This window comes from Balaenoptera acutorostrata, chromosome 13 (genome assembly GCF_949987535.1).
Source record: "Balaenoptera acutorostrata chromosome 13, mBalAcu1.1, whole genome shotgun sequence".
Taxonomy (NCBI): Eukaryota; Metazoa; Chordata; class Mammalia; order Artiodactyla; family Balaenopteridae; genus Balaenoptera; species Balaenoptera acutorostrata.
Genome location: NC_080076.1, coordinates 66,722,785 through 66,748,616, shown reverse-complemented (window position 1 = coordinate 66,748,616; position 25,832 = coordinate 66,722,785). Strand labels below are relative to the sequence as shown.

Below are 25,832 nucleotides of genomic sequence, written 5' to 3'. Positions count from 1 at the left end.
ACGCACAGGCTCAGTAATTGTGGCTTACGGGCCTAGTTGCTCTGCGGCATGTGGGATCCTCCCAGACCAGGGCTCGAACCTGTGTCCCCTACATGGGCAGGCAGATTCTCAACCACTGCGCCACCAGGGAAGCCCCGTTTGTGAATTTTGAGGCAACTTATATGCTTCCAGTAGTATAGGAGAGTGATTACCCACCAGACCCCTGACTGTGTTTGAAGGTTATCATTTGAAACTGATTTCCAATTTGTTAAAAAAGCAAAGAAAAAAGTTTTAATTTGCTTGTTTTTGGTTAGTAGGGCATTGACAGCTTTTCAGTAGTTTCTTCAAATAGTCCTCCACTGAGCTCCATTCCAGGGATGTTTCTTTGCTTCTTCACTGATGTTTGATACTTCCTTTTTCATCACGTTCTTACCATTTCTGGGATCTGTTTGTAGGCTTTCTGTTTCTGGGTCAGATTGCCCTGAGATGAGTACAGTAGCTTCACAGTTTGTTTTAATACGTTAGGGCAAGTCCACCCTTGTTCCTTTTTCTGTTCCCAAGGAGGGAAACGATAGCTGTTTGGGGTTATTTACTCTTCCAGGTGAAGTGAGAATTTTGTTAAGTGTCGGAACCGTCCTGCTAGGGTTGCATTAAAAGTACATGTTTATTTGGAAGAACGAGGCCACAGTCAGCCTTCCTGGGTAGTCTCGATTCCAGTCTTGACTGGTAAATCTGGGCCCCTCACAGGCTTTAGCTGGCTCGTCCTATTATTTGGTGTCCAAAGTGGGGAGAGGTTCACCAAGTGACCCCTAGAGCAGCGTCGCGGCCCCCGGCGCGCTCCAGCCCCTCCGAACAGCCTGGGTCCGGCCGGCCGGCCTGGGGGCATCGCTTGACCCCGGGGGCCTGCGAGGGGCTGCGGCCACCGGAAGGGGCTGGCTGAGCTCGGCGAGTGGCGACCTCCGCGCCCTCGGAGCAGGTAGGGCCGGCGGGGCTGCGCGGGGCCGCGGGCGGTGGGCCGGGCCGGGGGCTTCCTTCTCCGGACACGGAGGTCCAGGACCCCAGACCGCACCACGCCGTCTGCAGCCCGCGGCTGCGCGGTGACGCTGGCCGCCCGCGGGGGCACGGAGCGGGACTGCCAGGGGTCAGGGTCAGGCTCAAGAAGTGTAGGCTCCCAGTGTGGGGGCCGAGCCCCCATCCGAGGGGTGCGGTCCGGTGTTCCGGGGCTGAGGTCGCGGCGCCAGCCCCGCACCCGCGGTCGGTCGGCCACACGCCGGGGTCAGGGTCGGGGTCCTAGCTCCGGGTCCTAGCTCCGGGTCCCGGCTCCGGGTCCCGGCTCCTTCCGCGCGCCCCTCCCCCACGGCGCCGCCGCGCGGCCGCCTAGGCCCCGCCCAGGCCCCGCCCAGGCCCGGCCCCGCCCCGCCCCGCCTCGCCGCTCGCCCATTCAGATGTGGGTCAGGGGTGAGCGGGCGGTGCCGACGTCACAAGCTTCCAAGATGGCGCCGAGCGGGCGGCTGTGAGCGGCGCTCGGGCGTGCGGGGCGGGGAGCCGAGCCGGGCCGGCGGCGGGCGGACGGGGCGGGCGCGGGCGGCGCGGGCGGCGCCGAAGACGAGGCCGCGGGAGGGCCGGCCGGCGGGCGAGCGCCGCCGCCGACGCACAAGAGGTGAGGGGCGCGGGAGGCGGGCGCGCCCCCGAGAGAGGGGCGTGGGCGGGCGCGCGCCCGGAGACGTGGGGCTGCTGCGCGCGTGGGAGGGGGCGGGACCCCCGGCTGGTCTGCCGCCTGCGGCGCTTTGTGGCCCCGGGCAGGCGGCGCGGTCCAGGCACAAAGCCCCCGAGCGCGGGTGTGCGGAGCTGGGCGGCGGGGAGGCGGGCGCCGGCTCTTTGTGCCTTTGCATCCGCGGTCTAATCCGAGCAGGTCGGGGAGCGGCGCTGCCTGACAGGCGGGCTCCTATTATGCGGGCGGCCCTGCGCCCGCCGCCGCCCCTCGCGGGGCGTTTCGCCGTGTCCACGACTGCGGCCCCGCGCCGTCCGTGTCGTTTCCCCGGCCCCCTCCCCGCAGGAGGACGGCTGCGCGCGGGCAGGGTAGGGGCAGGCCTGGAGGGCCGCTCCCCGAGGGCCAGGCCCTGCGGCTGGTGGGCTCGCTGCCCTGCCCCCAGACCTCTCTTCAGCAGGCGGCCGCTTGGCAGGAAGAGAGATGGGCTTGGGGGAGGGGGTCGGCTGGCAGGGGGAGGGAACCGGCTGGCAGAGGGAGGGGGCTGAAGGGCCCCAGCTTGTCACTCTCTGTTTATCTACCGAGATGGTTCATGTTCACACGAGCTTAGCTGGGGTGAAGGGAGGCGGGGATGCCTCTCCCTGGGGGGTAGTGACTTACGGAGAGGAGGGAACGCGGTCAGATAATGCTCGCAGCGGCCCCACCCAGAACAGCGTGGGACTGCCTAGGGAAGGGAGCCCAGTGCGGATCCGGATGGCCCAGAACGGTTTTGAAGTTATTTATCCGTGTTTCTCCTGTTCCTTCCACCTCCAGTGTCTTTTCTAGTAGGGGTTGCCAAGCACATCTGGAAAGCTAGGTTCCCGGCCCCCCAACCCCGGCAGGAGGAGTGTAACCCGGGGAGGCCACCCCTCTGACATATGTGGTAGGGGGGAGGGGCAGAGCTTTGCCCATAGGAATCCTGTGGCTGTAGATTGTTGACTGATGTGGGGATGACTGTGCCTCTTGTGCAGGGGGGAGGGGGAGAGCTGGCAGGTAGTGGAGGGGCCTCCAGAGATTTCTAGGCTGAACTTGGGGGTGTTCTCCAGTGACCCCCGCTCAAGGGATGGAGCTGGACCTTTTTGGAGCTAGCATTTATTGCTTCCTGGCTCTTGGCTTTACTTCTTTTTCTCCGTTCCCATCTGCCAGCGTCTGGACTCCCTGGGCCTTTCAGCAGACATTTTCAGGAGCACAGGCCATGTGGCTGGTCTGTAGCCCTGGCTCAAGGAGCGGGCTTACGCTCAGCAGAGCAGCGTTGCTGGCATGTTCTGAAAAAAAAAAGCAGATGGGCCGGCCTCAGGCTGGCCTCCAGAGACAAAGCTGTGTGGTGAGATTGCTGGTGTAGCAGGCTCTTAGTACCAAGGGCTGGGGGGGAATGGGAGGCTGATACTTGGGGGCTGAACTGAGTCTTTTGCCCCTGGAGTAGGTTGCCCTACCTGTGAGTGAAATCGGTCCTGTGTGGTTGTGCTTATTATGGAAATCTCTAGGTCCACGGGCAGGTAGTAGCCTAGGAAGGCTGGGAGGGGGCTTCCCACCTGCCTGCCTGCCTTGGGGTCAGTGCGCCCAGGTTGGTCTGCTTCCTGTGGGCCAGTTTTGGGGTGTTGCTGAGTGCCCGTCCTCTGGCCAGTTGACTCAAGTGCTGGTGTGCACCCAGGATTTCTTCCTGCAGTGTTTTCCTGCCAGTTGTTGGGACTTGTAGATTAGTCTCTCGGCTTTTACAAGCGATTCCTGAAAAGAAAAATCTCCCTCTGGTTGCTGGCTCTGCGTAGAGGAAGAAGCAGCCCGAGGGAGCCAGGCCTTTAATTAAAGCAAAACCGAAATGATTGCTGCAGTGGCTGGAAGGAGAGAAGGCAGCGCAGGTGGGGCGGAGGTGATATGCCTTGTCCTGCAGCGAGGTACCTGCCGGGGACAGGTAGGCACCGTCCCGTCCTCTCTGCCTGGTCTTGGCCAGCAGCCCAGCCTTCTCCACAAGCTGCAGTCCTGGATTAATCCTCACATAGTGTTTTCTTTCCATAGATCAGATTTCTCATTTTGTTAATAAGCACAGCCTCCGATCCACTTGAAGTCAGCTGTCGTGGACTCAGAGCAACAGGGTTTTGCATTATTGAGCTGACAGGCCTGCTGCCTTCCCGGAGTCCTCATTGTCTGCCAGGCGGTGGGGGTGGGGGTGGGGGTGGGGTGGGGGCAGTGCCTTTGAATCAGCAGCTTGCCCCCGTGGAAGGGCTGGCAGGGCAGTTCTGGAGAGTCGAGGAGTGAAGAAGGAATAAAGTTCAGTTTACCCGGGGGACCTGCCACCCTGCCCTTTTTGCTTGGCCTGTTGGCCTCCAGCAGTCAGCCCCACCCCACGGCCTGCCTGCCTTGCCCACTGGGGCTGAGGGCCAGTGCCCCCCGGGACTGATCACTAGAGGGTGGGGGTTCTTGTTCCCGGCTCCTTCTGCAGAGAAGAAACCACAAGTCCTGTTCCGCCTGTCCTGGCCCTCGGATCCCGACTGATGAGGGACTCCTGGGGGCAGCGTGAGGGGCACTGGCCTCAGCACTGTTTACTCTCCGTGTGGCCTTGGACAGGGATTGACTCTTTGAGCCTTAGTGTCCCCGTTTCTAAAATGGGAACAGAGCTAGAGTTCACATTCACGTATCGCTGCCTTCCAGAGCTCAGCCTGGGGAAGACAGACTGGCAAACAGACGGTCGGAGGATGGGGTGATAGGGCCGCACCGTGCTGCGGGGAGCATGAGGTGGCGAGGGCGGAGGGTGGGCAGCTTCAGGAGGGGGATTTTACTGGGGAGCGCGCGGTTTGGGGAGGGCAGTGCTGGGGAGACAGGAGAATGGCGACAGGAGTGTGGCCCTGCAGATGCTGAGCTACGAGAAGCTGGCGCAGGAGCACCCGCTGCGTGCTCCTGTGAGTCTCTTTCACAAGCTTTTTATCCGTTAAGCGAAATTTTTTGAGAACCAATGCAGTGCCCAGCCCATGTGGCTAGAGTAAATCGTGCTGTTGCTCAGAGTTGCCGCTAAGCGGTCAGCCTTCAGCTGGGATGTAGAGACACTGGGAGATTTCAGGGCTCGCTCTGGGTGCAGCACTCTCACAGACTTGGAGGTCAAGTAACTGGAGGTTAAATAACGTCATGGGGCTGCAGGGTAGGCGCCTTTGGTGTTCTGTCTGGAGAGGTCAGAGATCCCATCCTGGCTTCCTCGGTTAGGGGCTTCCAGCCAGCTGGGCCAGTTAGGCTCTGCCTGGCAGCCGGCTGTGCTTCCTGCTGGGAGGGGCCTTGCTTAAGGGTTAGGGACCTGGGCTGGGAGAGGGCTCCAAGCCCCAGAACCCGGTGTGAGCTGTGAGTGGCAAAGCCAGAAAAGCAGGTGGGGGCGGGGTGCGGGTTGCGAGTGGGCCCCCAGCATGCTCGGTGAGGAAGGGAAAACTGGGTGCCGACTCCAGACCCCAGCGCAGTCCAGGAGGGAAGGCCCGGGGCTGGGGGTCTCTGCTGAGGGAGCACAGTCTGGGAGGGTGTGGCCAGACTGTGGGGAGAGGGACCCTGAGACACTGCCAGGCTCAGAGCCCCGCCTCTGCCTGCCCTGTGTGGGTGGGTGGAGGGGCGGGGGAGCGTGGCCTTGGGGTTAGAGCAGGTCCTGTCGAGGACCCCCTGCTGCTGAGCGTGTGGCAGGGTGGGTGCCTGTTTGCTGTCGGGGGTCCACCTTCTCTGAGCGCGTGGGTGAAAAGGGTGGGGTACGGCAGGGCAGGTGGCTTGGCTCCTGGGGCACCCGAGGCTCTCCCCTTCCATTCCATGGGAATTCTGAGGGCCCCTAAGGAAAGGTGGGGCTTGGGCTTGGCTGGGGAGGGGGGCTTCCAGGTGGGCAGTTGACCTCTTGTGGACCTGGAGGGGCTGCTGGCTCTGGCACGGCCGTGGCCACTGTGCACACTGGCCTCCAGTGGTCTGGGATACTGCCGCCGCCTCGGGTTTCTCTCCTAGCAGCACCTCTGCGGGGGTGGGGGGTTGGTGGTGTTGGTGGTGGTGGTGGTTCTCAGGTGAGTGTGGGGAGGGGCTGCTCCAGTGCCTTGGGCACAGCGCCCCCACATACACACAGGTGGTTGGAGGTGCCTGTCCCTTCCCCACGCTGGGGTCGCAGCCCCTTGGCCTCTTCCTCAACCTGGTTATAGGCCTTTTAAGGGGCAGGACTGTTCCATGGCCTTTGCAGTTCCCTTGCCTGCGCTGCTTTGGAGGCTAATAGTAAGCTCTTGGTGAATTCTTGTTCACAGAATGAATGAGAAGGGAGAGTAGAGTTGATGGCTGGGAGGGTGGGGCCTGGGGCCTCAGTGTCTGCCCCATGTGGACACAGAGAACTTTCCCTGTGATGAGCACGGGCTCCACACTGACCCGCAGTGTGTGTGCTGTTCCCTGTGCTGCCTGGTGGAGGCCTGCCTGATGGTGCCCTGGTTCTTACCTCTGCATATCAGGATCACCTGGAGCTGGTGGAGCCCAGCCCGGCCCACCTCTAGGGTGGGCCCAGCCATCTATGTTTCCTAAAGCTTTTGAAATGAATCCAATGTGCAGCCAACTGCTTTAGCAGAGATAAGTCTGTGTTGATAATAGAATCAGGGAGTGGTGAGTCCACAAAGACCAGCAGGGGTGGTCAGAGACTGCCCAGTGGAGTTGTGCTTACAGAGCGAGCCAGCGGCTTCTCTGTTAGGTACCAGGGTCTTGGAGAAGCATCAGGTGCAGAGGGGGCTCACCCTTTTCATGGTCCGTTTTCCTGGGGTGGCAGTGGGAGGGACCCCAGGCTGGTGAGTACTAAGGGGGCATCTCCTAGGAGGTCCCCTGGGAACCACCTGCTGCTCTTGACCCCAGGACTCTTGCTCCTGCTTGACTTTAAGGGACTGCCTGCCCTGGTCTTTTGGTTGCATTCTTGGGCCCTGGTTGGTCTCTGTGTGCCCAGGCATAGTGACCTTGGAGTTCCTCGTGGTTCCCTAACAAGCCCACTGTGGCTGCAGCTGGGGACCCCTGGGACCTGTGTCCTGCCCCTTCTTTTTCTCTTTGACCTCAGGGTACCTGGGAGAGAGAGATGGGTCCCTGAGGTTATTTACGTGGGTAAGGTGTGTGAGGGAGCTACTGACAAGGGGCCAGGAGGTGGGGTGAGGGCTGGGAGGGGCACTGGAGGTGGGACTTCAGGTAAGGTATGGCCAGCCCAGCCCAACCTCCTCTGCTGGGACAGAACAATGGGCTGTCTTGGGGCTTAGTTCACGTCTGAGGGCAGCCAGGACACAAGACAGCCCCCGCCTGCTCTGGGCAGCTTACTGCACGAGGGAGGAGAGCAGCAAGGCCCTTGGGTGTGGTGAGGTCTGGAATGGGCCTGGTTGATGTCCTGGGGGGAGGTGCAGGAAGAGCAGCCTGGCCTGGGGCCAGGCAGGAGTGGGGCTGAGTGGTCTGGGCTGGGCAGTCGGGGGAGGGGTGGTCCGGGGCAGTCAGGGTGTCCTCCGTCACTGTTTTCGGCCTGCGCACGTCTTGGTAAATGGACCAGTGGGTTCTCCCTTGAGAGTGAGTAGTCCTGGGGGTGGATTCCTGTCTCAGCTGTTTGGCCTCTTCACCCCGCCCCTCCCTGGGACCCCTTTGGTAGAAAAGGGCTGATGGTTTCTTTCCAGCAGGTGCTCCGGCAGCTCTGCTTGCAAACTGGGAGGAGGATGGTTCCCACAGAGCTCCTGATGGGATGCTGGGGAGGTAGCACAAGAGGGCTGGGCCTTCCCTCTCAGGATCCTAGCCCGGGCTGGGCCTGGTGGGACACACCTGTGCAGTCCCTATTGCCTTCTCAGTCCCTGCTGTGTGAGTGGCCTGGAGAGGTTACGCACTTGGTCTAGAGTCCTTCTGCTGGGATGTGGTGGAGAAAGTCTAGGAGTAGGGTAACCACGATGTGACACATGCACGAGGGCGCATTGGACACGCGTGTGGACTCCTGCCGCTGAGCAGGGCTTGAGCCTGAGGGCAGCCGAGTTTTCATTTGAGTGGGGGGCAGACGGCTGCCTGAGACAGAACCCAGGGGTCTGGTTCTGGAGCTGAGCGAGGCCCCTTCCCCAAGCCTCGGGGGCGGAGAGGACCCCTTCTGGTCGTGGAGCTTCCCTTCTGCCCCTGGAGGCCTGGGCCTGTGCTCCCACTTCCAGGAGGGCCTAGGGGGGTGGGGGCAGGACTGGGCAGCCCGGAGCTCAGAACCAGGCTTGGGTCCTCCTCTTGGTGTTCTCTCAGCATAGGGGGCACCGGCTGGGGTCTCCCTCTGGCGTGTGGGGTTGTCTCTTGGCAGAGGGGCCTGGGGGGTCTGGGCGATCCCGGCTGGGCTGCAAGGGGAGGGGCCCTGGGCCACCACCAGCAAGCCACTGCCACGAGGCTGCAGGTGGTGGTGGGGGGGGCTGGGCGTGGGCTCGGGTTGCCCTGTGGCTGTGGTAGGTGAACTCGAGCCCCAGAGGGGTGCGGGCAGGGGAGGGGATAGTTTCCAAAGTCCCACATTCCATGCATGTTGATGCTGATAAGGGCAGCAAGGCTGGCCGTGGGCAGGCGGTGCACACCTGCTTCCCAAGACCCCTCCCTGCCTCCACTCTGCCCACCTCTGGGGCTGAGTACCTGGTCCGCAGCCTGCAGGCGCCCGCCTGCTCAGGCAACACTGCCGCCTCTAGTTAGCAGGTCTTGGAGGCCCCGCAGTGGTTTCTGCCGGCCCTGCCTCTAAGGGTATTTTTGGAGGCCATTTGAAGTGGCATTTCCTTTCTTTTCTTTGAAATTCCTTATTCTCAGGTGTGGCCCTTTGCCTGGGATTTCAGCATTTGGTGAACAACTGATTTTGGGGGAAGAGGACTCTGATGTCAAGCCTGTTTCCTCCAGGTGCCAGACCAGACCTCTCCGTGCGTCATTTTCCTTGCCTGTAAAATGGTTTGGTAGAAATATTTGCGGTAATGGCCATCAGCCGTTCTCAGAGTGGATTGCAGACCCCTGGGGATTCCCAGGACTCTTCAAAATACTTAGACATTACTGGCCTTTGTCCTCGCATTGACACATCATCGGTATGAAGACGTGGTGGGCAGCCCTGCCCGAGGTGCACACTGCATGCTCCAGCCCTGGGTGCTCGAGCCAGGACCACTGGTCTTCCTCATGCTGTTCCAGGGAGGCCGTGCAGGTGTTCCAGGGGAACACTCAGTGTTCCCCTGGACACTAGCGCTCAGTGTTGCAAAATCCTGGGTGGATGTGAGTGCAGGGTAGGCCACTGGATTTTTGTGTAACCAGGTATGAATTAATCACCGATACAATTTCAGAGTCTACATTGCAACTTTTAAGAACCTACCACTTGTTGAGTTGAAGTGTAATAACAAGGAAGAAGAGCCACCATTATCTGAAAAGGGTAAAACATCCCTCCTTTCTGTCTGTGTGAGGTTGGATTTCTCCACAGACTTCAGTCAGAACCACGCATCCTCACTGGCTGAACGCAGGGCAGATGTGAGGATCCAGCTACGTCTGTGCAGCCAGGCGTTAAAGACATTTGCAAAAATGTGAAACAGTGCCACCCTTCTCGTTGATTTTCTTTTCTTTTGGGATAGTTTTTTTCCTCCGTAAAAGCACCATTTATGTTAACACAAAATGGGTTTATTGTTGATAATTTTAAATCAAGTAAATATTTTTTAAGTTACCAGTTTTTCTAACACAGTAAATAGAACAGTAGCATACAAGCCACCAAAGAGTTCTTTGGGGGTCCTTCCTAGTTTTCAAGAATGTGGACAACAGTTTCTGACTGGTGGGCTAGGGCCAGCGGGTGGCCTCCTCCTTTACACCTCCCCTCCCCCCACCCCAACCTGTCCCCTCAGCCCTGCCTCTCCCCTCTGGCATTTGCTCCCCTAGCAGACCTGCATGGGAGCCTGCTGTGTGGCTGGAGCAGCTGTGGCCGTGAGGCTAGTGGGATGCAAGGTCCCTGGCCCCAGGAGCCTGTTGGGTGGCAGCTGGGCAGCTAGTGCTGACGTTGGGTGGGGGGAGAAGTGCTGGGTGGCTTCGCAGAGGAGGGGGCACTCGGGCATGACTGGTGGGGGCTGCGTGGAGGGGTGGCCTGGCCCTCTGGAAGCCCTCCGCGGGCCGGCCCAGGTGTGGACTTTATCCAAGCCCTGGGAGTCCATTGAGAGCTGTAAGCAGGAGAGTGACTTGATGGGATTGGCGTTTGAGGAGAGAACTGAGGATTGACAGCTGGGACCGCGGGGGTGGGGAGCACATGCTGGACTTGGACGGTCCTTCAAAGTGGCTCCCGTGGGAGGATTCCCCCAGGTGCAGGGGCTCCGGCTTCTGCTGCTTTCTCTTGGGACTGAGTGACACTTTCTGGGCATGTCCTGTGGGACTGGCCCCCGAAGCCCTGGTTCACACGGTGCTGCCGTGTCCCCGGCCATGTGGCTGTGTGCGGGGGTCCCCTGGGGTGGGAAGGGGTGTTCAACCCCTCCCTGGATCGGGAAGACCCTAGTCTCTCCGCACCGAGCATGTTGGCTCCTTGTGGACCTGGGCTGTGCTGCGGGTTGTCACGAGCATGAACCACAAGGTGTGAGTTACATGTGCACACATCTAGCTGTAAAGAGTTGGGGGCGCGCACCCTTCCCCCCACCCCTGTAAGAAATGGTCCCCACGCCCCGGGCTGCTCCCTGGGCCGCTCCTGATTTCACTGCTTTTCTGAATTTGGGGTTAACTGTTGCGAGTGTGTGCCGGTTCTCCGCACTCGTCTGCATTCTTGGACATCGGGTGTGCTCTCTGTGGACATAGAACTGGGCGCTCATCGTGCTTTTGAGACTCACCCAAGTGCTGGGTGTCACTGTGGTTCCTGCGCCCCGGTCCGCCCTTGGCGTGTTCCAAGGTGGCACTGACCCCACATGTCATCGTGGGGCAATGTCAGGGTTTCTGTTTTTGCTGCTGCCTCAATAGCCCAGCTTTCACCCCCTCCCCCAGCTCTGCTTCCTCGGGCAGAGAAGAACCTGTTTATTTTTTCTGTCTCTAAACCGGGTTCCTTAATGCCGAACAGTCCTCCCAGCGCCCCCGGGATGCCGTCTGAAGAAGCTCTGTGAGCACTTTTCTTCGAGTTCTGGGGGCCCCTCTGTCCGACTCCCTTTCTGAGCTCGGCCTCTCCTCTGTTGGGCCCGTCACGTTACCTGCTGGGCAGGTGAGACTTCTTCTCTGTAAGTGCCATCCTGCAGGCGTTTCAGGCACAGAGCCACAGGTTGAAATGTTTTCCACAGCGGTTCCCTAGTTTTATCCTTAAAAATGGCTTTTTAAAAACTGGTGGGTGCCCAAGGTGTGCCTACTTGATTTTATTTTATTTTTTTCGCATTTTGGACTAAAACAACCTGATCCTTGATCTTTGGTTTAGCTCCTTGAGTCCTTGGTCAGAGGCCCTGGGCTTGGGGGTTGGTCCTTCACGCAGGGCAGGGATCCTTCTGTTTGACCCCTGATCCCTGAGGGCCTTGTCCAGCCTGGAGCTCCTGGGGCCGTTGTTGGTGCCTTGCTGGCTGCACTTGGAATGTCCTCTCCTCTCCTCTCCTGAGCATGCCTGTCAGGATTTGAAGACCCCTTCCCTCTTCCTTGGACACTAGGATGGTTAAAAATGTCATCAGGTTGTTGCTGCCTTCAGATGGCAGGCACAAATCTGCCCCATAAGAGGTTTTAAGGTGGTCTTTATAGGTGTCCTGTGGGTCCCTGGCTGGACTGTAGGGTTCCCTCCTGTCGGTGCCGCTTCTTGTCTGGGGATTGTTGTGATTAGTTGGGGGTTCGGTCAGCTTTCTCATCAGGCCTGGGACGGGCCCTGCTGCCCCTCCTGAAGATTTCTGTGCACCTGTTGAAGCCAAGTACATCGTAGTCATACCTAAGAAGTGTGCCCAGTTGTGAGCAACAGCGCCATGGACTCTTCCCAGGTGGACATGCATCCAGCATCCATCCTGAGAGAGAAAACACCAGAACAGAAGGCCCTCGTGTGTCCTTCGAGCCCCCTCCACTCCCCAATCCCTCCCCTCACCCACCCCTGCTTTCCACCTTGACCAGAACTGGCTGTGTCGTCCCTTTCGGGTCTGGCTGCTTTGCTCAGCCTCTTGCTGGAGGCTCCCGTGCAGGCAGCCAGGCCGTGGGATACGGCGACAGTCAGCTCTTCTTGATCCGTGCAAGGCATGAGTGTGGGGCTTGGCCTGAGCCCTGGGGCCTGCCCACTGCTGGAGGGGCTCCACGCCTGCATGGCTTCTGGGACCCAGGGTTTGCGTGTCTTCAGTCTGGGTCTTTTTAAAGTCTGACCGTTCTCTTTTCTGCCCGGGATGACCTCTTTCAGTGTCTGGTCAGCTAGTTGAAGCCCGTCGTTGCCATCTGGCATCCGGTTTGGGTTTTGTTTTTCTGATTCCAGGGCCAGGCCGTCACAGGCAGGGCACAGGGCCTGGGTGCCAGCCACCGGGAGTCTCGGCCGCGTGGGTGGACGGGTCAGCTGCCCTTTCTTGGGGAAGGACTCCTATACCCTGAGGTGGTTCTTCCTGGTTTTCAGTCATGAAGTGTCTTCTGGTACGAAGGGATGATGATAGAAGATGGCAGAGTATTTTTATTTTGTTTTTTAAATATTTGAGAGTCCTTAGTTAGTGTAAGACATAGTGAGCTTCTAGGGTTGGGTTTGAAGTTGTGATGTTGGAGTCTGTCCTGGAGGAGCTGTGGGCTGGGCAGCTGCTGCTCTGTGACTCCTGAAAGGTATCCCGGGGTAGGTGGGGGACGGTGACTCCTTTGCAGCAGGTGGCCCAGGCTCCCTGCACTCTGCCTGCCACCCGTGCCTAGAACCCCTTGCCCCCCCGCGGCCACTGTCCTGCCTCTAAGACGCCCGCAGTAACGGAGTGCCACCTCAATCTCTCGAGTTCTGGGGCCGCCTCCTTCCCCTTGACCCCCATCACTGAGCATTTACTACCTGCCGAGTGTCAGGCTTTCTGGGGAGTAGAAAGCTTGTAACCCACAGTCCAGTGTGCATGCAGGTTCTGGTTCTGAGGTCTGGAGTGAGGCCAGACTGTCTGCGTTTCTCAGAACCCTGGGCGAGGGCCTTCCCTGGTGGTCCAGTGGTTAAGACTCCGTGCTTCCAGGGCAAGGGGCGCAGGTTCGATCCCTGGTTGGGGAACAAAGATCCCACATGCCACATGGCATGGCCAAATAAACAAATATTAAAAAAAAAAAAACTAAAAGAAGAAACAGAAACCCTGGGCGATGCTGCCACTGGTCCCTGGACTGTGCCGGACACCCAGCAGGACAAGTAGGAAGTGGGGCTGGGGGCGCAGGAGCCAGCTCGCCAGGGCCTGTCTCCCTGCAGCAGGAGCTCCTTGCTCCTTGCTCCTTGCCTGATCCGGATGCTCCCTGTTGGCTGTGCTGCCCCGCCCCGCCAGCTTCCCACAGGCTCCCTGCCTCCAGGCTCTAGTTCTTTTGCTGCAAGCAAGCTTCTTACCTAGAGCTCAGGCCCCTTCAGGTGGGGATGGGGAGCAGTGCAGTGTGGGCACAGTCTGGAAGTTTTCATAATAGTGACTGTGCTCCAGGCAACTCTCACCTGCCTCTCCCCAGTTCACCCCCTGTCTCACTGGCTCAACACTCTTGGCCAGACTCAGCCAGGCTGGTGGCCTCCCAGTGTGACCCTGCCCCACACCCTCCCCGGTGCCAGCCAGCCAGCTGTGCCAGTGCCAGCAGGGGAAATCCAGCTGCAGGTCCCCAGGTCGTCCTGGGAGTGGGAGTAACGGGCAGGTTGTAGGCCAGGGGTGAGGTGAATGTGCAAGGCTTGCCCTGGAGCCCTGGAGAGCGGGATTTGCGGTTGTGGCCCTGCCAGGCCTCCCCTCGTGGTCCCATGAGCCTCTTGGGTGGGAGTGCACATGTGGGAAGGTGGGACTGCAGGCATTTGGGGGCAGACTCAGGGAGGTCGGGCTGGGGTGGGTGGACGCCACCTCCCACACTGCTCAGGGACCTGAGGGAGAAGGCCAGCCCCAGGTCCCGATCACCACGTCACCACCGTGCTGATGGAACTGAGTGTTAATTTCGTAGAAGTCTTGTCCGAAGGAGGGCAGGGCTCTTGGCATTCGTGGAGCCCGTTGCTTTCCAGGAGGATGGTCTGGGAGACGAGCCAGGAGCTACTGGCCGGCATCCAGGCCTGGGCCGGATTACCCGCCGGGCTCGCCCAGAGCAGTGGGTCCCACCCACCACCCACCCATGTCTGGAGGGGCAGGCCAGAGAGGGCACAGCCTGGGTCCCCAGAGTAGGCCTGCCCCTGGGTGGTGTAGCCCGGGTAAGGCCTGCTGTGAGGTAGGCTGTGGGAGGGGGAGATGAGGGGGAGCTGCAGGCCGAGGCCCTCCTCCTGGCTCCCCTGCCCTGCCCCTGGGAGAAGGAGGTGCAGATGTCTGTCCCCAGGGTAGGAAAGTCTGGAGTCAGCCTCTGCCACCTGCTTGCTCCTGTGACCTTGGGCAAGTTGCTTAACCCCCAGAACCTGTCCTCTTATCTGGCACTGGAGGTGGAGAGAACGCCTCTGAGGCTTCCCCACAGGCAGGGTGCCCTCCAGCTGGTATGGGGTGAGGAGGACCTGGGGCTGGGGGGGGGGGGTTGGGGGCTGGGCCTTAGGCTCTTCTGGATCCTGGGTGCTGGGACCTTCCAGGCCTTCTCGCTCTGCCCTCCAGCTGCCCTCCTGCAGCCTGGGAAGGGCCGGGCCTGCAGGGAGGGGCAGTGCTCGCACCTGTCGGGGCCACACCTGGAGCACCAGGTGGCCACAGCTGGGGTCGGCTGGGCCCAGAGTTGGGGGGGCAGTGGATACGGGTGTCTGAGGCCCTCAATGACACAGTCAGATGTGCTTAAGCCCCTGGGGGCATGGCGGTGGCCTGGTGTCCTTGTGACTCCCACCGCCAGTGGAGCCCTAGGTGGGTGCTGGGCAGCCCCCCCCCGCTCTCAGGTGGAAGAGTCCTGTGTTCTTCTGTGACTTCTAGCTGTTGTTCTTTGGCCAGAAGGTGGTTAAGGAGCAAGAACAGCCTCCCATTGGGTGCTTTGGGCTGGGCCGGGAGCGAACTTTTCCGGGGGGACCCAGCATAGCTCTGGGCCTCCTGCGGAAGGTGTGCTCTGGGGAGGGAGGAGGGGTCAGGGTTCCCGGGGACCTGGGTGACAAGGCCTGCCCAAAGAGAGTTGGGGGGGCCCCCTTTTCCTGTCTTCACCCTTCTTTCCAGGACCCTCCATCCTGGCTGGGTATAGGCAGGGTGAGTCGTTTCAGCCAGGGTGCGCGGGGCTTCTTTGGGGGCTCTTTCCTGCCTAGGGAGGTAGGACATTGCAGAAAGGGGCCCACAGTCTCCTGGGAGCATCGCCCAAGGGTGAAACCACACCCTGAGCTTGGGCCCCCCTTGTGGGCTAGAGGTAGGCATGAGATGCCCTCCTCTGTCTCCAGAAGGGAGGGGTGCCTGCCGCCAGGCTCCAGGGAGGCAGGGCTGCCTGCCTCTTCCCCAGGGGGTTCCACCTGGAGGCTGAAGGATGGAGCAGCCTGAGGGCCCAGGCTTCCTGGCGCCCAGGCTCTGGGCTCAGTGGGTGTCCAGGCTAAGTTGGGGTGGCTCCTGTCGGAATTGGGGTTGGAGCCGTTTTCCTTGGCTTCCTGCTTAAACAAGGGCCACTTTCATGTGGAGACCTCCTCTTGTGGCCTCCTGCCCTCTGTGGGTTCCAGGAGGGGAGGCCTCCCCACGAACCCTGAGCCCATGTGGACCACCTGACGTGGGTGGGGCCTTGTCTTGCCTGGGATCCCTGCTCAGCTGTAGGGGCCTGGCCTTGGGCCTGTGCTCTGTAGGCCCCGGGCCTGTCCTCAGTGTGTGTGGGGTCAGTCAGGGGCCGGGCGGGGGCCAGCCGGGCCTGCCTCCCTGGCTTTTCTGAGGCCTGAGCCTGGAGGGAAGAAGAGGAAATGAGATCTCAGTCAGGACCTGTCCCATGTCACTGTGTAGCAGCCGTGTTGGGAAGGTGGGTGCTGGCCATCCTGTGAACAGAGACCTGGGAAGGTGATCCAGGCCCCTCTGTTCACAAGAGAGCAGAGCTGCCCCCTCCTCCACTTCCTTGCCGGGGTCAGGGTCAGCCCATCTGGGGACAACCACGCACCCATCTGACTGACCTGTCCCACTACCCAAGATCCTGGGCATTCTGGAGCCAGTGCTCCGGGTGGGCAGTGGGGCTGCGCTGGGCGTGGGATCCTTGGGGCTGATAGGCACGCTGCTGGGCCTGCTGCCAGGTGGCTGCTGGGTGCCGGGAGCTGGGGCCAGGCAGCAGCCTCATTCCAGCCCGTGGTGGGCTCCTGCCAGGGCTGGGCACCAGCCCCGTACCCAGTGGGCATCCCGCTGCCAGCTTGCCTGGCCAGCCCCACAGTGCTGTTTCTAGCCCTCTCTCCCCTGCTGCTGTGGGCTCTCCAGGGTGGGTGCTTGCTGCTCCGACACCCGCCGTTGAGCCGGAGGACAGAGGCCTCTGGGAGGGAAGGAGCAACACTTTCTAGGGGTCCTGGCCCTCACCTGTGGTGAGGTGTGTCCTCGCTTACGGACACGATGTAGGCCCACACTCGGCCCAGCCTGGGGTGGCCGGCAGGCGGGGCGGCTTTCTGGTGGACGTGTACTCCCAGCAGGCAGCTCTGTGCGACACCCCCCCACTCCCACCCCTGCCCGGCGGAGGGCACAGCCTGCTCTGCCCGGTCCTGCTGGGCCTCCCCACGGGTAGGTCGGGCTCGAGGGTAGTCACTTGGTCAGTCGCTGGGCCTTGCCCGGGCTGCAGTGACCAGGCTGGTCGACCTGATCTCCAGCAAGGGCGAGGAAGCCCCAGTTGCAGGGTCTGGCCCAGGCTGAGGCGGAGGCCACTGGGTGGGCATTGTGCCCGGGCGGGGCTTGGGTTGTCCTCGGGTCTGGTGGGGTTCCTGATGTGGCTTCCCATCCTTTCTCCTGGGCTGCTCTCACTGGCGGCGGCATTGCGGTGGTCTCCGTCCCCCTCCCCAGGCAGGGTTTGGCTCCATCTCTGGCCTCTCTTGGCCGAGAGCCTGATGAGGGGCCCAGGCTGCCCTCGGGGAAACGTGGACGCTGTCAGGCTGCTGGACCTACAGAGCTGGTTCTCCTGCCCTCTGGGCTGACCGTGCCCCCTCCCCCCAGCAACCCCTGCAAGAGGGGAGCTGTGCTTGGGGCCGAGAGACAGCTGGCAGGCTGGAGCCGAGGCCTCCTGGCCACCCTGCACCCCGGGTCTGGTCACATTCCTGAGGGACCTGCTGAGCCTCCCTGGCCCTGGGGGCGGGGGAAGGGCAGGCAGGGATGGGCTCCCGGCTGCTGCAGGCCTCCTCCCCCACCCCTGGCTCCATTCCAAGGGCGCCCAGGCCTGCTGGAGTGGGGGACAAGGAGCTGGAGCCTCAGGACCCCCTCCCGCAGGACCCAAAGCTCTGGGGGGGGGGCAGGTGGAGCCCACCCACATCTGGCAGCAGCTGCCAGCGGCCTTGGCGGGCTGGTATTGAAAGGGCGAGCCTGCAAACGCCATGTGATCAGGCTGGGCTGGGCAGGAGGGGGCTGGGCGCTCTGGGCGGGGGTTGGGGGGGGGAGAGCAGACCCAGAGGGAAGGGAAGGAGCAGGAAAGCCAGAAGCGGTTGAGACTGGTTCTTATAAATAGCCCGTTGCACCAGCGCCTCCAATTTTGACCTTTTGTTATGTAAATGTGGCCAGCCTGGAAAAGGCCTTGCCCAGGCCTCCTGCCACCACGCCTGCCCGCCCTCCAGGAATTATGTGCCTGCTACCAGCTCCCCCAGATCTAGGTGGCCCTTGGAGTATCCTAAATCTCCTGTGGGGGTGGGTGGGAGGAGGGTGCAGGCGAGCTCCCCAAACCTGCGTTCTTCCTGCCACGGGGACTGACTGGGGGCACTATGACCACTGTCTCTTGCCCAGCTGTCTGGGCGTCCCAGCCAGAGAGACCCCCAGACCTTCCTGGGAGCGAGGGCCCCCAGCACCTTCCCCCTCCCCTTGCTGATGCCCTTGTGGATGACCATGTCTGTTTGTCTTCCCTTCCCCAGGTGACCAGGCATTGATGCACCCCCAGGGAGGCCACGCGCTCAAGGAGGCCACCCCCGCTGGCTGCTGCTCACATGGTTTCTGGGCCCCTGGCACTCCGGTAGGTCAGGGAGGGGGAGCTGGGGGCGGGGGCGGCAGAGGGAGGACGTTTGCTCCTCCTCCTGGGGACTCTGGGCAGCCTGCAGCTCTCAGCCTGTGTCCTGGCCTGCAGTCCTTTGTGTGCGGGCAGCGCTGGCAGCATAGAGGGGAGGCTGGGGCTTGGGGAGGAGGGCTGCTGTGGACTCACTGGCTCTCGGAGGCCAGGACCTCCTGCCCTCGGCTAGTCCCCTTGCCACTTGTCCTGGGTGCTGGCGCTAGGTGTCCAGGCCAGTGTGGAGGCCGCGCCTTGGGCTCTTTGTCCCTGCCTGGCTGGCTCGGGCAGGGAGTGGCGGAGGGCTGGTTCCTGCGCGACCTGGGCTCCAGCCTCTGAACAGCCTGACAAGGCCGAGCTGGCCTGAGGTGCTTGCTGCCTCCTGCTGTCAGGCCGTGAGTGCCGGCCCACGTGGTCATTGGGCACTCGAAGTCTTCCTTGGGGTGCACAGGATCATGGGGGGTTTTCCTCTGTCTTTGCAAACAAGGGCAGGTACGGGCCAGTGGGAGGAAGGCAGGTGGGTGCAACCCCTCCAGGCTCTGTCCTGAGGGAGGCAGGGCTGGGCGCCTGGTAGGAGCTGATCCCAGGTGTGGGAGGCTCAGAGCAGTCAGTTCCTCTCCGAGGTTGGGCCGTGAGCAGGACATGAAAGACCCTTGTCGGCCTCACGGCTCAGAGCACCTGTGGGAGGGCACGAGCTCCTGAGTGGCTGGACTGAGTGGCCTTGCACTGTGGCCCTGCTGCCCAGTGGGGTGGGTGCATGGTTGGGGCACGCTGCTCCCAGAGACCCCTGTGCACACTGCCACGCAGCCACCACAGAGTTCCTCTGCATGTGTTTTCCTCAGTGACGTCAGTTAGCATCTGTGCCAGTCTGGCGAGTTTCCCAGGTTCATACAGCACTGCCTGCCCTGCCCAGAAAGTCCCTGGGGCCCAGCGGTGCCAGGGCTTGGCCAGGCTGCCTTTCCTTCTCGGCACTTGGAGGCCCAGACAGGGGGTAGGGGGGATGGGTGCTCAGTGCCTGTGATGGGGCAAGGCCTTGTGGGGTGGGGGTGGCGGCTGGGCGCAGTGTCACGTGATGCTGGTAAACCTCAGAGTTTGGGAAGCCTCTAGGGTTGTTAGAGAGAGACCCAGTCTAGAGCAGAGGTCGCAGACCAGAGGCTGCATGTTTGATCTGGCCCACGTGGTATTTAAGGAAAAAGAACCTTCATTTTGCATGGGGTGGTTTCACCTGAAAACCTGGATTTCTGGCTTGTCTCGAAAACTGGGAAGCTGCATGCCCACGTGGGAAGTCCAGCCACCCAGCACCTCATAGACCCCTGCCTTTGGGTCTATGAGGCCAAAGACGGAACAAAGACCTTTGGGTCCCATCTGGGCACGTGGTTGGCTTCCTTTAGTGCGGAGATGATACCTTGGGCCAAGTTCAAATCCCAGTTTGGTTGCCCGCCATCATGTGCCCTTCATTGTCCTCTGTTTTCAAGTTTGCAGATAGGCTGGTGCCGCCCCACTTTTCTGGCAGCCTGGGTGGCGTGAGTTCCCTGCCCAGGTGCCGGGCCCCAGGAGGGTCCCCCGCTGATGTGCGCGCGTACCTGTTCTTGCCCGCAGGTGGTGCGTGTGGGCAGGGCGTGGGGACATGGGGCCCGACATGGAGCTGCCCAGCCACTCGAAGCAGCTCCTGCTGCAGCTGAACCAGCAGCGGACCAAGGGCTTCCTGTGTGATGTCATCATCATGGTGGAGAACTCCATCTTCCGGGCCCACAAGAACGTGCTGGCCGCCAGCAGCATCTACTTCAAGTCCCTGGTCCTACACGACAACCTCATCAACCTGGACACAGACATGGTCAGCTCCACGGTGTTCCAGCAGATCCTGGACTTCATCTACACCGGCAAGTTGCTGCCCAGTGACCAGCCAGCCGAGCCCAACTTCAGCACGCTCCTCACCGCCGCCAGCTACCTCCAGCTGCCCGAGTTGGCAGCCCTCTGCCGGCGCAAACTCAAGAGAGCTGGCAAGCCCTTTGGCTCCGGGCGGGGTGGGGCCGGCCTGGGGCGGTCCCCCCGCGGCCAGCGGCTGTCCACGGCCTCTGTCATCCAGGCCCGGTATCCGGGGCTCGTGGACGGGCGCAAGGGGGCCCACACCCCCCAGGAGCTCCCCCAGGCCAAAGGCTCCGATGAGGAGCTCTTCCTGGGCGGCTCCAGCCAGGAGAGCGTGCATGGCCTGGGCCGGCCGGTCTGTCCAGCCAGCGGGGAGGCTGGCCTGGGTGGCTGCAGCACCAATGGCAGCGGCGGGGGCTGCGAGCAGGAGCTGGGCCTGGACTTGTCCAAGAAGAGCCCCCCGCTGCCCCCCGCCACCCCCGGGCCCCCCCTTACCCCCGACGACCCAGCCCAGCTGAGCGACAGTCAGCAAGGCTCACCCCTCTCGGCCTCCGCCCCTCCCGTCGCCAACAGTGCCTCTTACGCCGAGCTGGGGGGCACCCCCAGTGAGCCCATGGATCTGGAGGGGGCCGAGGACAACCCCCTGAGCCTATTGGAGGGGCCGGGTGGGCAGCCCCCCCGCAAGAGCCTCCGGCACTCGGCCCGCAAGAAGGAGTGGGCCAAGAAGGAGCCCATGGCCGCCTCCCCCTTTGAGCGGAGGGAAGCGGCGCCAAAGGGCCCCTGCCCAGGGGAGGAGGCCGAAGGGCTCGGGGACAGGGTTCCCAACGGCATCCTAGCCAGCAATGCGGTGGCGGGCGGGCCCTACGGGGAGCCCTCATACCCCTGCAAGGAGGAGGAGGAGAACGGCAAGGATGGGAGTGAGGACAGCGGGCAAAGCGGGAGCGAGGGCGGCAGCGGCCACGCCAGCGCCCACTACATGTACCGGCAGGAGGGCTATGAGACGGTGTCCTACGGGGACAACCTGTATGTGTGCATCCCCTGCGCCAAGGGCTTCCCCAGCTCCGAGCAGCTCAACGCGCATGTGGAGACGCACACGGAGGAGGAGCTCTTCATCAAGGAGGAGGGTGCCTATGAGACGGGCAGTGGGGGCGCCGAGGAAGAGGCCGAGGACCTGTCGGCGCCCAGCGCGGCCTACGCAGCCGAGCCCCGGCCCTTCAAGTGCTCAGTCTGCGAGAAGACCTACAAGGACCCGGCCACTCTGCGGCAGCACGAGAAGACTCACTGGCTGACGCGGCCCTTCCCCTGCAACATCTGCGGCAAGATGTTCACGCAGCGCGGCACCATGACGCGCCACATGCGCAGCCACCTGGGCCTGAAGCCCTTTGCCTGTGACGAGTGCGGCATGCGTTTCACCCGCCAGTACCGCCTCACTGAGCACATGCGCGTGCACTCGGGCGAGAAGCCCTACGAGTGCCAGCTGTGCGGGGGCAAGTTTACGCAGCAGCGCAACCTCATCAGCCACCTGCGCATGCACACCTCCCCCTCCTAAAAGCCAAAGACCCTGTTGGCCCGCGGGCGCCCAGGAAAGCAGGGGCACAGTGGCTGGGCCCCGGGTGTGGGGCAGTTCCTGGTGCAGCCCCCCGCCCGCCCCCCAGAGCTTTAATCCACAGTCTGTACCAAGGGGAGAAGCAGGCAGCTGGCACCCAGCCCGAGTGCGTGTGGCTGCTGCGCCGTCTGCCTCCTGATCCTGCCCGGCCCAGTTCCCCGTGAGGGCCACGGCGGGGCCTGCGGGAGTGGGTCACGGGGGTGTCCCGCAGGCCGGGTCAGAGCAGGGGGAGTGGGGGCCTCCCTCCACGCTGCGGGGAGCAGGGCTGCCGCGGCCGGAGTGTCTGTGCTGCCAGCCTGGCTCTGCGGGGAGCGGTGCCAGAGGGAGGGGACAGCGCCCTCCCTCCTCGAGCCAGGGGTCACCGCTCACTGGTGCTGGGACAGTCAGGGGCCCCCACCGCCTACCTCTCCACAGCTAAAGAGCCCTCTGGGCCTGTGTGGCTGTTATTCCTACTGATCTGTTCCTTTTTTCTTTTTGAATTTTGTTTTTTAAACCAAAACCAACAAGAGTTTATTTTCTTCCGGCCCCTCGGGGCTGAGCCTGGGTCTGCAGACTGAATGTACCGGGGCAGCCACCCCACCCCGCCCGACTGTGGGCTGGGCGCCCACCCTCCAGGCCCCAGAAGCCCTTCTTGGCCAAAGGCTTCCCTGGGCCCCGAGCCCTGCCTCGGCTGCCTCAGGAGAGAGAGTGCTTTTCCCATAGTTTCTGAGGAATATTCTTTGTTTAGAGGTACTTGTTTTTATTAAGAGAAAACCCCGTGTAACGTGTATGTGAATGTTGGAACTGGAAGGTCTGGGGTTGGTGGGGGGCGGGGGGAGGCTGGCCGCAGTGCCAGGACGTTGGTACGCGTTTCCATTTTCTCCGTGTGTGTGGTGTGCGCGGTACGTGTGGACTCATGTCGCGTTTCCTTCCTTCCTTGCCCTTCAAGGTGGAGAGACTTCTGACCTTTTGCTACCTCTTGAATTTGTGAGAACAGGACGTTGGTTGGTGATGGCAGTTGTGGCCGTGACACTTGTGTTTTCCTTGTCGCCCTCCTGGGCCCCCCGCCTGTGCCCCCTCTCAGAAGGGGCACCTGTACTTCCTCTGTGCACGTGTGGCCAGCTGGCCACCCTGAAGGTGTTCTGAGTGTGCTGCTGGGCGTCAGGGAGCCCGAGCTGCCTCTCATCTGGGCCCGAGTGGGGGTATTGGTGCTCCAGCCCCTGGGGAGCCCCTGGCACAGGACCAGGTGCCAGGAGACGGGAGCCACACGGTGGGACAAGTTCCTGGAGGCTCCCGGTCAGGCCAGGACGGGGCGGAAGTGAGCCCCCCCCATCCTGTCCCCTGGGCCTGCAAGAGCCTGACCTCGGGAGAGCAGCAGCCCCTACCTGACCAGTGCGGAGGGGCTGACCACAGGGATGTGTATATCTTCTCCCACCCCCACCCCGGCAGGGTGGGGACCTGCTCTGCTTTGGCATATCTGGGCGGTCTGGGGAGAGGCTGGCTGCCACCTGTGGGCTCAGCCCTGAATCCCACCCTACCCTCACCTCTCGCCTTGGGCTCTCCGCCAGCCTCAGCCACCTCCATGGGCCTAGAGCCATGCTCACAAGGCCAGGCCAAGGTCGAGAGGTCGGCACCACTGTCCTCAGCCTACTGTAGCCACAGGGCTGGACCAGCGGCTTTATCTTCGTTTTGCTTCATGTTTTCATTTCTTTTCTTTCTACTTTAAGTTCAGACCAAAAAATTCCGGAGTCATCCCCTACCCCCATCCTCCACCCCTCCAGAGACCCTCCAGCTGAAACCAGAGCCTGAGTTCAGGGACCCGAGTGGTGGGTGTTGGGAGTGAGGGCACGCAGGCCACGTGGGGCCCTGCTGAGCCCTTGGGGTACCCCCGGCCTCGGGCTGCTCCTCTCCCCTCTGGGGACTTGTGTTCCAGCAAGTCAGGTGGGGGCCCTTCCAGCGCCTCTGCTCTCCCGACTCCCCTACCCCGTCAGCACTTAAGCCACACGACAGAAGTCTGTAGCGGGAGCTGCACACACGCCCCTGGGCGTGGCCCCCGGTGAAGCAGGTGGTTCATGGCAGAGCTTCAGGGACTGGGCGCAGAGGCCCTCACTCTACGACCTTCGTGCGACGTAGTATTGTACCCACCTGAGTATTGTATCATATATCGAGCCTTCTCTGTATTTTAACAAGAAAGCAAAACACTAGTTTCCTATTTAAGACTTTAAGGGTTTGTGGGGCGGGCGGGGTTAACACGACACTTGGTTTTGTTTTCCTTTTCCTTTGGTTTCATGTGGAATGCGTGCTCGTGAGTGTGTGCATGGACGTGTGTTAGAGCCTCACCAGGAGATTAGGCTGTTGGAGGCCAAGGGCGGCTTACAGTTCTCTGCTTTAGTCACTTAATTCCTGAATGTTTCGGAGAAACAGGAAACAGAAAATAGCAGATATCATGTAGGAAAGAGGATAAACAACAACAACAAAAAAAGAAAAAAAAAAGAAAAAAAAGCTCACACCCAAATTCACAAAACCTATTTTTTAAACCAAAGCACATTTTGAATGCATATGGAACCTCAATGGGCTCAGAAAAAAGATACTAATATATTTATCTCATTGTTTACATAAACTTTTACAGTTTCAGACCTCAGCAGATAAAAGGCCAGTCCCAGTGAACCCCACCTTCCGCCGGAGCCCCTTCTGAGTAGGCCCTGGAATGGCTCACGGGCAGAGGGGCCACTGTGGGGCCGGGGCGGGCGTGGAGGCCCCTGAGCCCTCCTCCCAGCCCGGGTCTCTCCCAGCCCAGCTGGCACCAAAGAGCTTGGGCCCGTGCTGACCCGCCCCCCAGGCCTCCTGGCCAGACCGTGGTGGTCCTGCCAGCTGGCACAGCAGGGGTGGCTGTCAGTTCTGGCCACAGGACCTGAGCCTGGGCTTGGGCCCTGGGATGGACGTATGCCCCCATCCCGCTGCTCTGCCTGCGACCCTCGGGTGGGTTGATGTGAGGGTCCCTCTCACGCCAAAAAGCCAGGACCTTTGCACAGCTCCGTCGACTCCAGCGGGTCCCCGCCCCCTGGGGACCCCCACCTCCACCCCGGCAGTGGGAGGGGCTCACTGGGCCGGTCCTTACCTACACAGACGGTGCAAACACTCTGAACAGTGTTGTTTTTGTATCAATATGTTTGTGCAGTGATGAATGTATTTATTTCTCAGACTTGGGCGAGCGAGCGGTAGACCGGCCTCCGCCACTGCACGCTCCCGCCAGACCGAGCCCACCACCGGGGCTCCTCCAGGATTGCAAAAAAGGTAAAGAAGAAAAGATGAACCTTTAAGCAAATACGAATCTCAGAGACTCGCAGCATAGCCATACACCTCAGCCTGTGAAACGAACAATCTGGACCCAGATGGACTTTCAGAACCACACACAGCCATGTGTGTTACCGTTGGTCGCCACTTGGGGGCTCTGGGCTGTCCGCCGCCCCCGCCCCCACCCGTCAGTATTCACTGGACTGGCCGTGTGCAGGAGTGCGATCAGGGCGGGCTGGCTGGGCAGGCGGACCCCAGCCGCCCTCCCCGCGGCCGTCCTGAGTCGGGGTGAGGCCTGGGCAGCTGGGAGGGCAGGGATCAGGGCAGAGGCGGCCGCATCCGTCCAGTCCCCTTGGCTTGGGGGGCGAAAGCAAGAGGCACCAGGCCTCAGAACAGACCAGGGATCCCAGCCCTACCAGCCCCCTGCAGGGACCAAGGCCCTCCCTATTCCCCAGAGCCAGGTTGGGCATCATTGAACCTGTGAACCCGAAGCCAGGAAGGGGTGGTGGAGTGGTGCCTGACCAGAGCCTCAGTCTGACATTCCAAATCAGGGGGTGGGTGTGCGCTGTGGGAATTGAGGCTGCCCGGGACCCCCTGCCTAGGACCACCCATCCCCCACCGGGCTTGTCACCCCACTTTAATTTTCTACCGGGAACCCCTCCCCCTATCTCACCTTGCTATTTATTGCTGTAATTTATTGACCTCAAATATGCTGCATAACAGACCTCACTCAGGGCAGAGAGGATCCCCAGGGCTCCCCCCCTCCACTTGGCGGGGCCCCGTGGGGCCAGGTGCTGAGGGGAACCTCTCTGTCCCCCACCCATCACTTGCTTTCCCCCTCCCCCGTTGGGGGACCCCAGGTTGGGCACTGGCCCATTCTCAAATACCTCGAGGGGGAGGGGGAGGGATGGGGTTATAGCTGTTTTGTTGGACGGGAACTGGAAGAGGGATCATGTCCTGCTATGCGCCCTTCCCAGGAAGGGGGGACCACGACCGCACTCCTGTACTGGCCACCGCCACTGTCAGTCATCACACTGAGTTCACTTCCCTCGAGAGTTTGGATAAATTCAGGTCAGAGCTGCAGGTATGCAACCCTCAAGTGTCATAGTAAAGCAGTTCACCGATTTCTCCATTCAGAAGCGTGCAGTCTTAATGTACAGTGATGAGAAACTTATTTTATGATCTTTTCATTAAAAGCTTGATTGAAAACTC

The 25,832-nt window shown here is 61.4% G+C and overlaps 1 protein-coding gene across 1 annotated transcript; it reads left to right on the top strand.

Annotated features, from left to right (window-relative positions):
- The first annotated feature begins 1,480 nt into the window (after positions 1-1,480).
- Positions 1,481-25,832, top strand: HIC2 (HIC ZBTB transcriptional repressor 2). Its single transcript, XM_057526946.1, has 3 exons — positions 1,481-1,639; positions 17,748-17,845; positions 19,475-25,832. Exons 2-3 carry the CDS (start codon positions 17,820-17,822, stop codon positions 21,288-21,290), a joined length of 1,842 nt encoding a protein of 613 aa, XP_057382929.1. The 5' UTR covers positions 1,481-1,639; positions 17,748-17,819; the 3' UTR covers positions 21,291-25,832.

Bases quoted from the DNA above. Each gene is read 5' to 3' on its own strand.
- HIC2 (XM_057526946.1), top strand. From the start codon at position 17,820: ATGGTTTCTGGGCCCCTGGCACTCCG. The intron at 17,846-19,474 runs GTAGGTCAGGGA...TCTTGCCCGCAG, and splicing joins TCTGGGCCCCTGGCACTCCG to GTGGTGCGTGTGGGCAGGGC.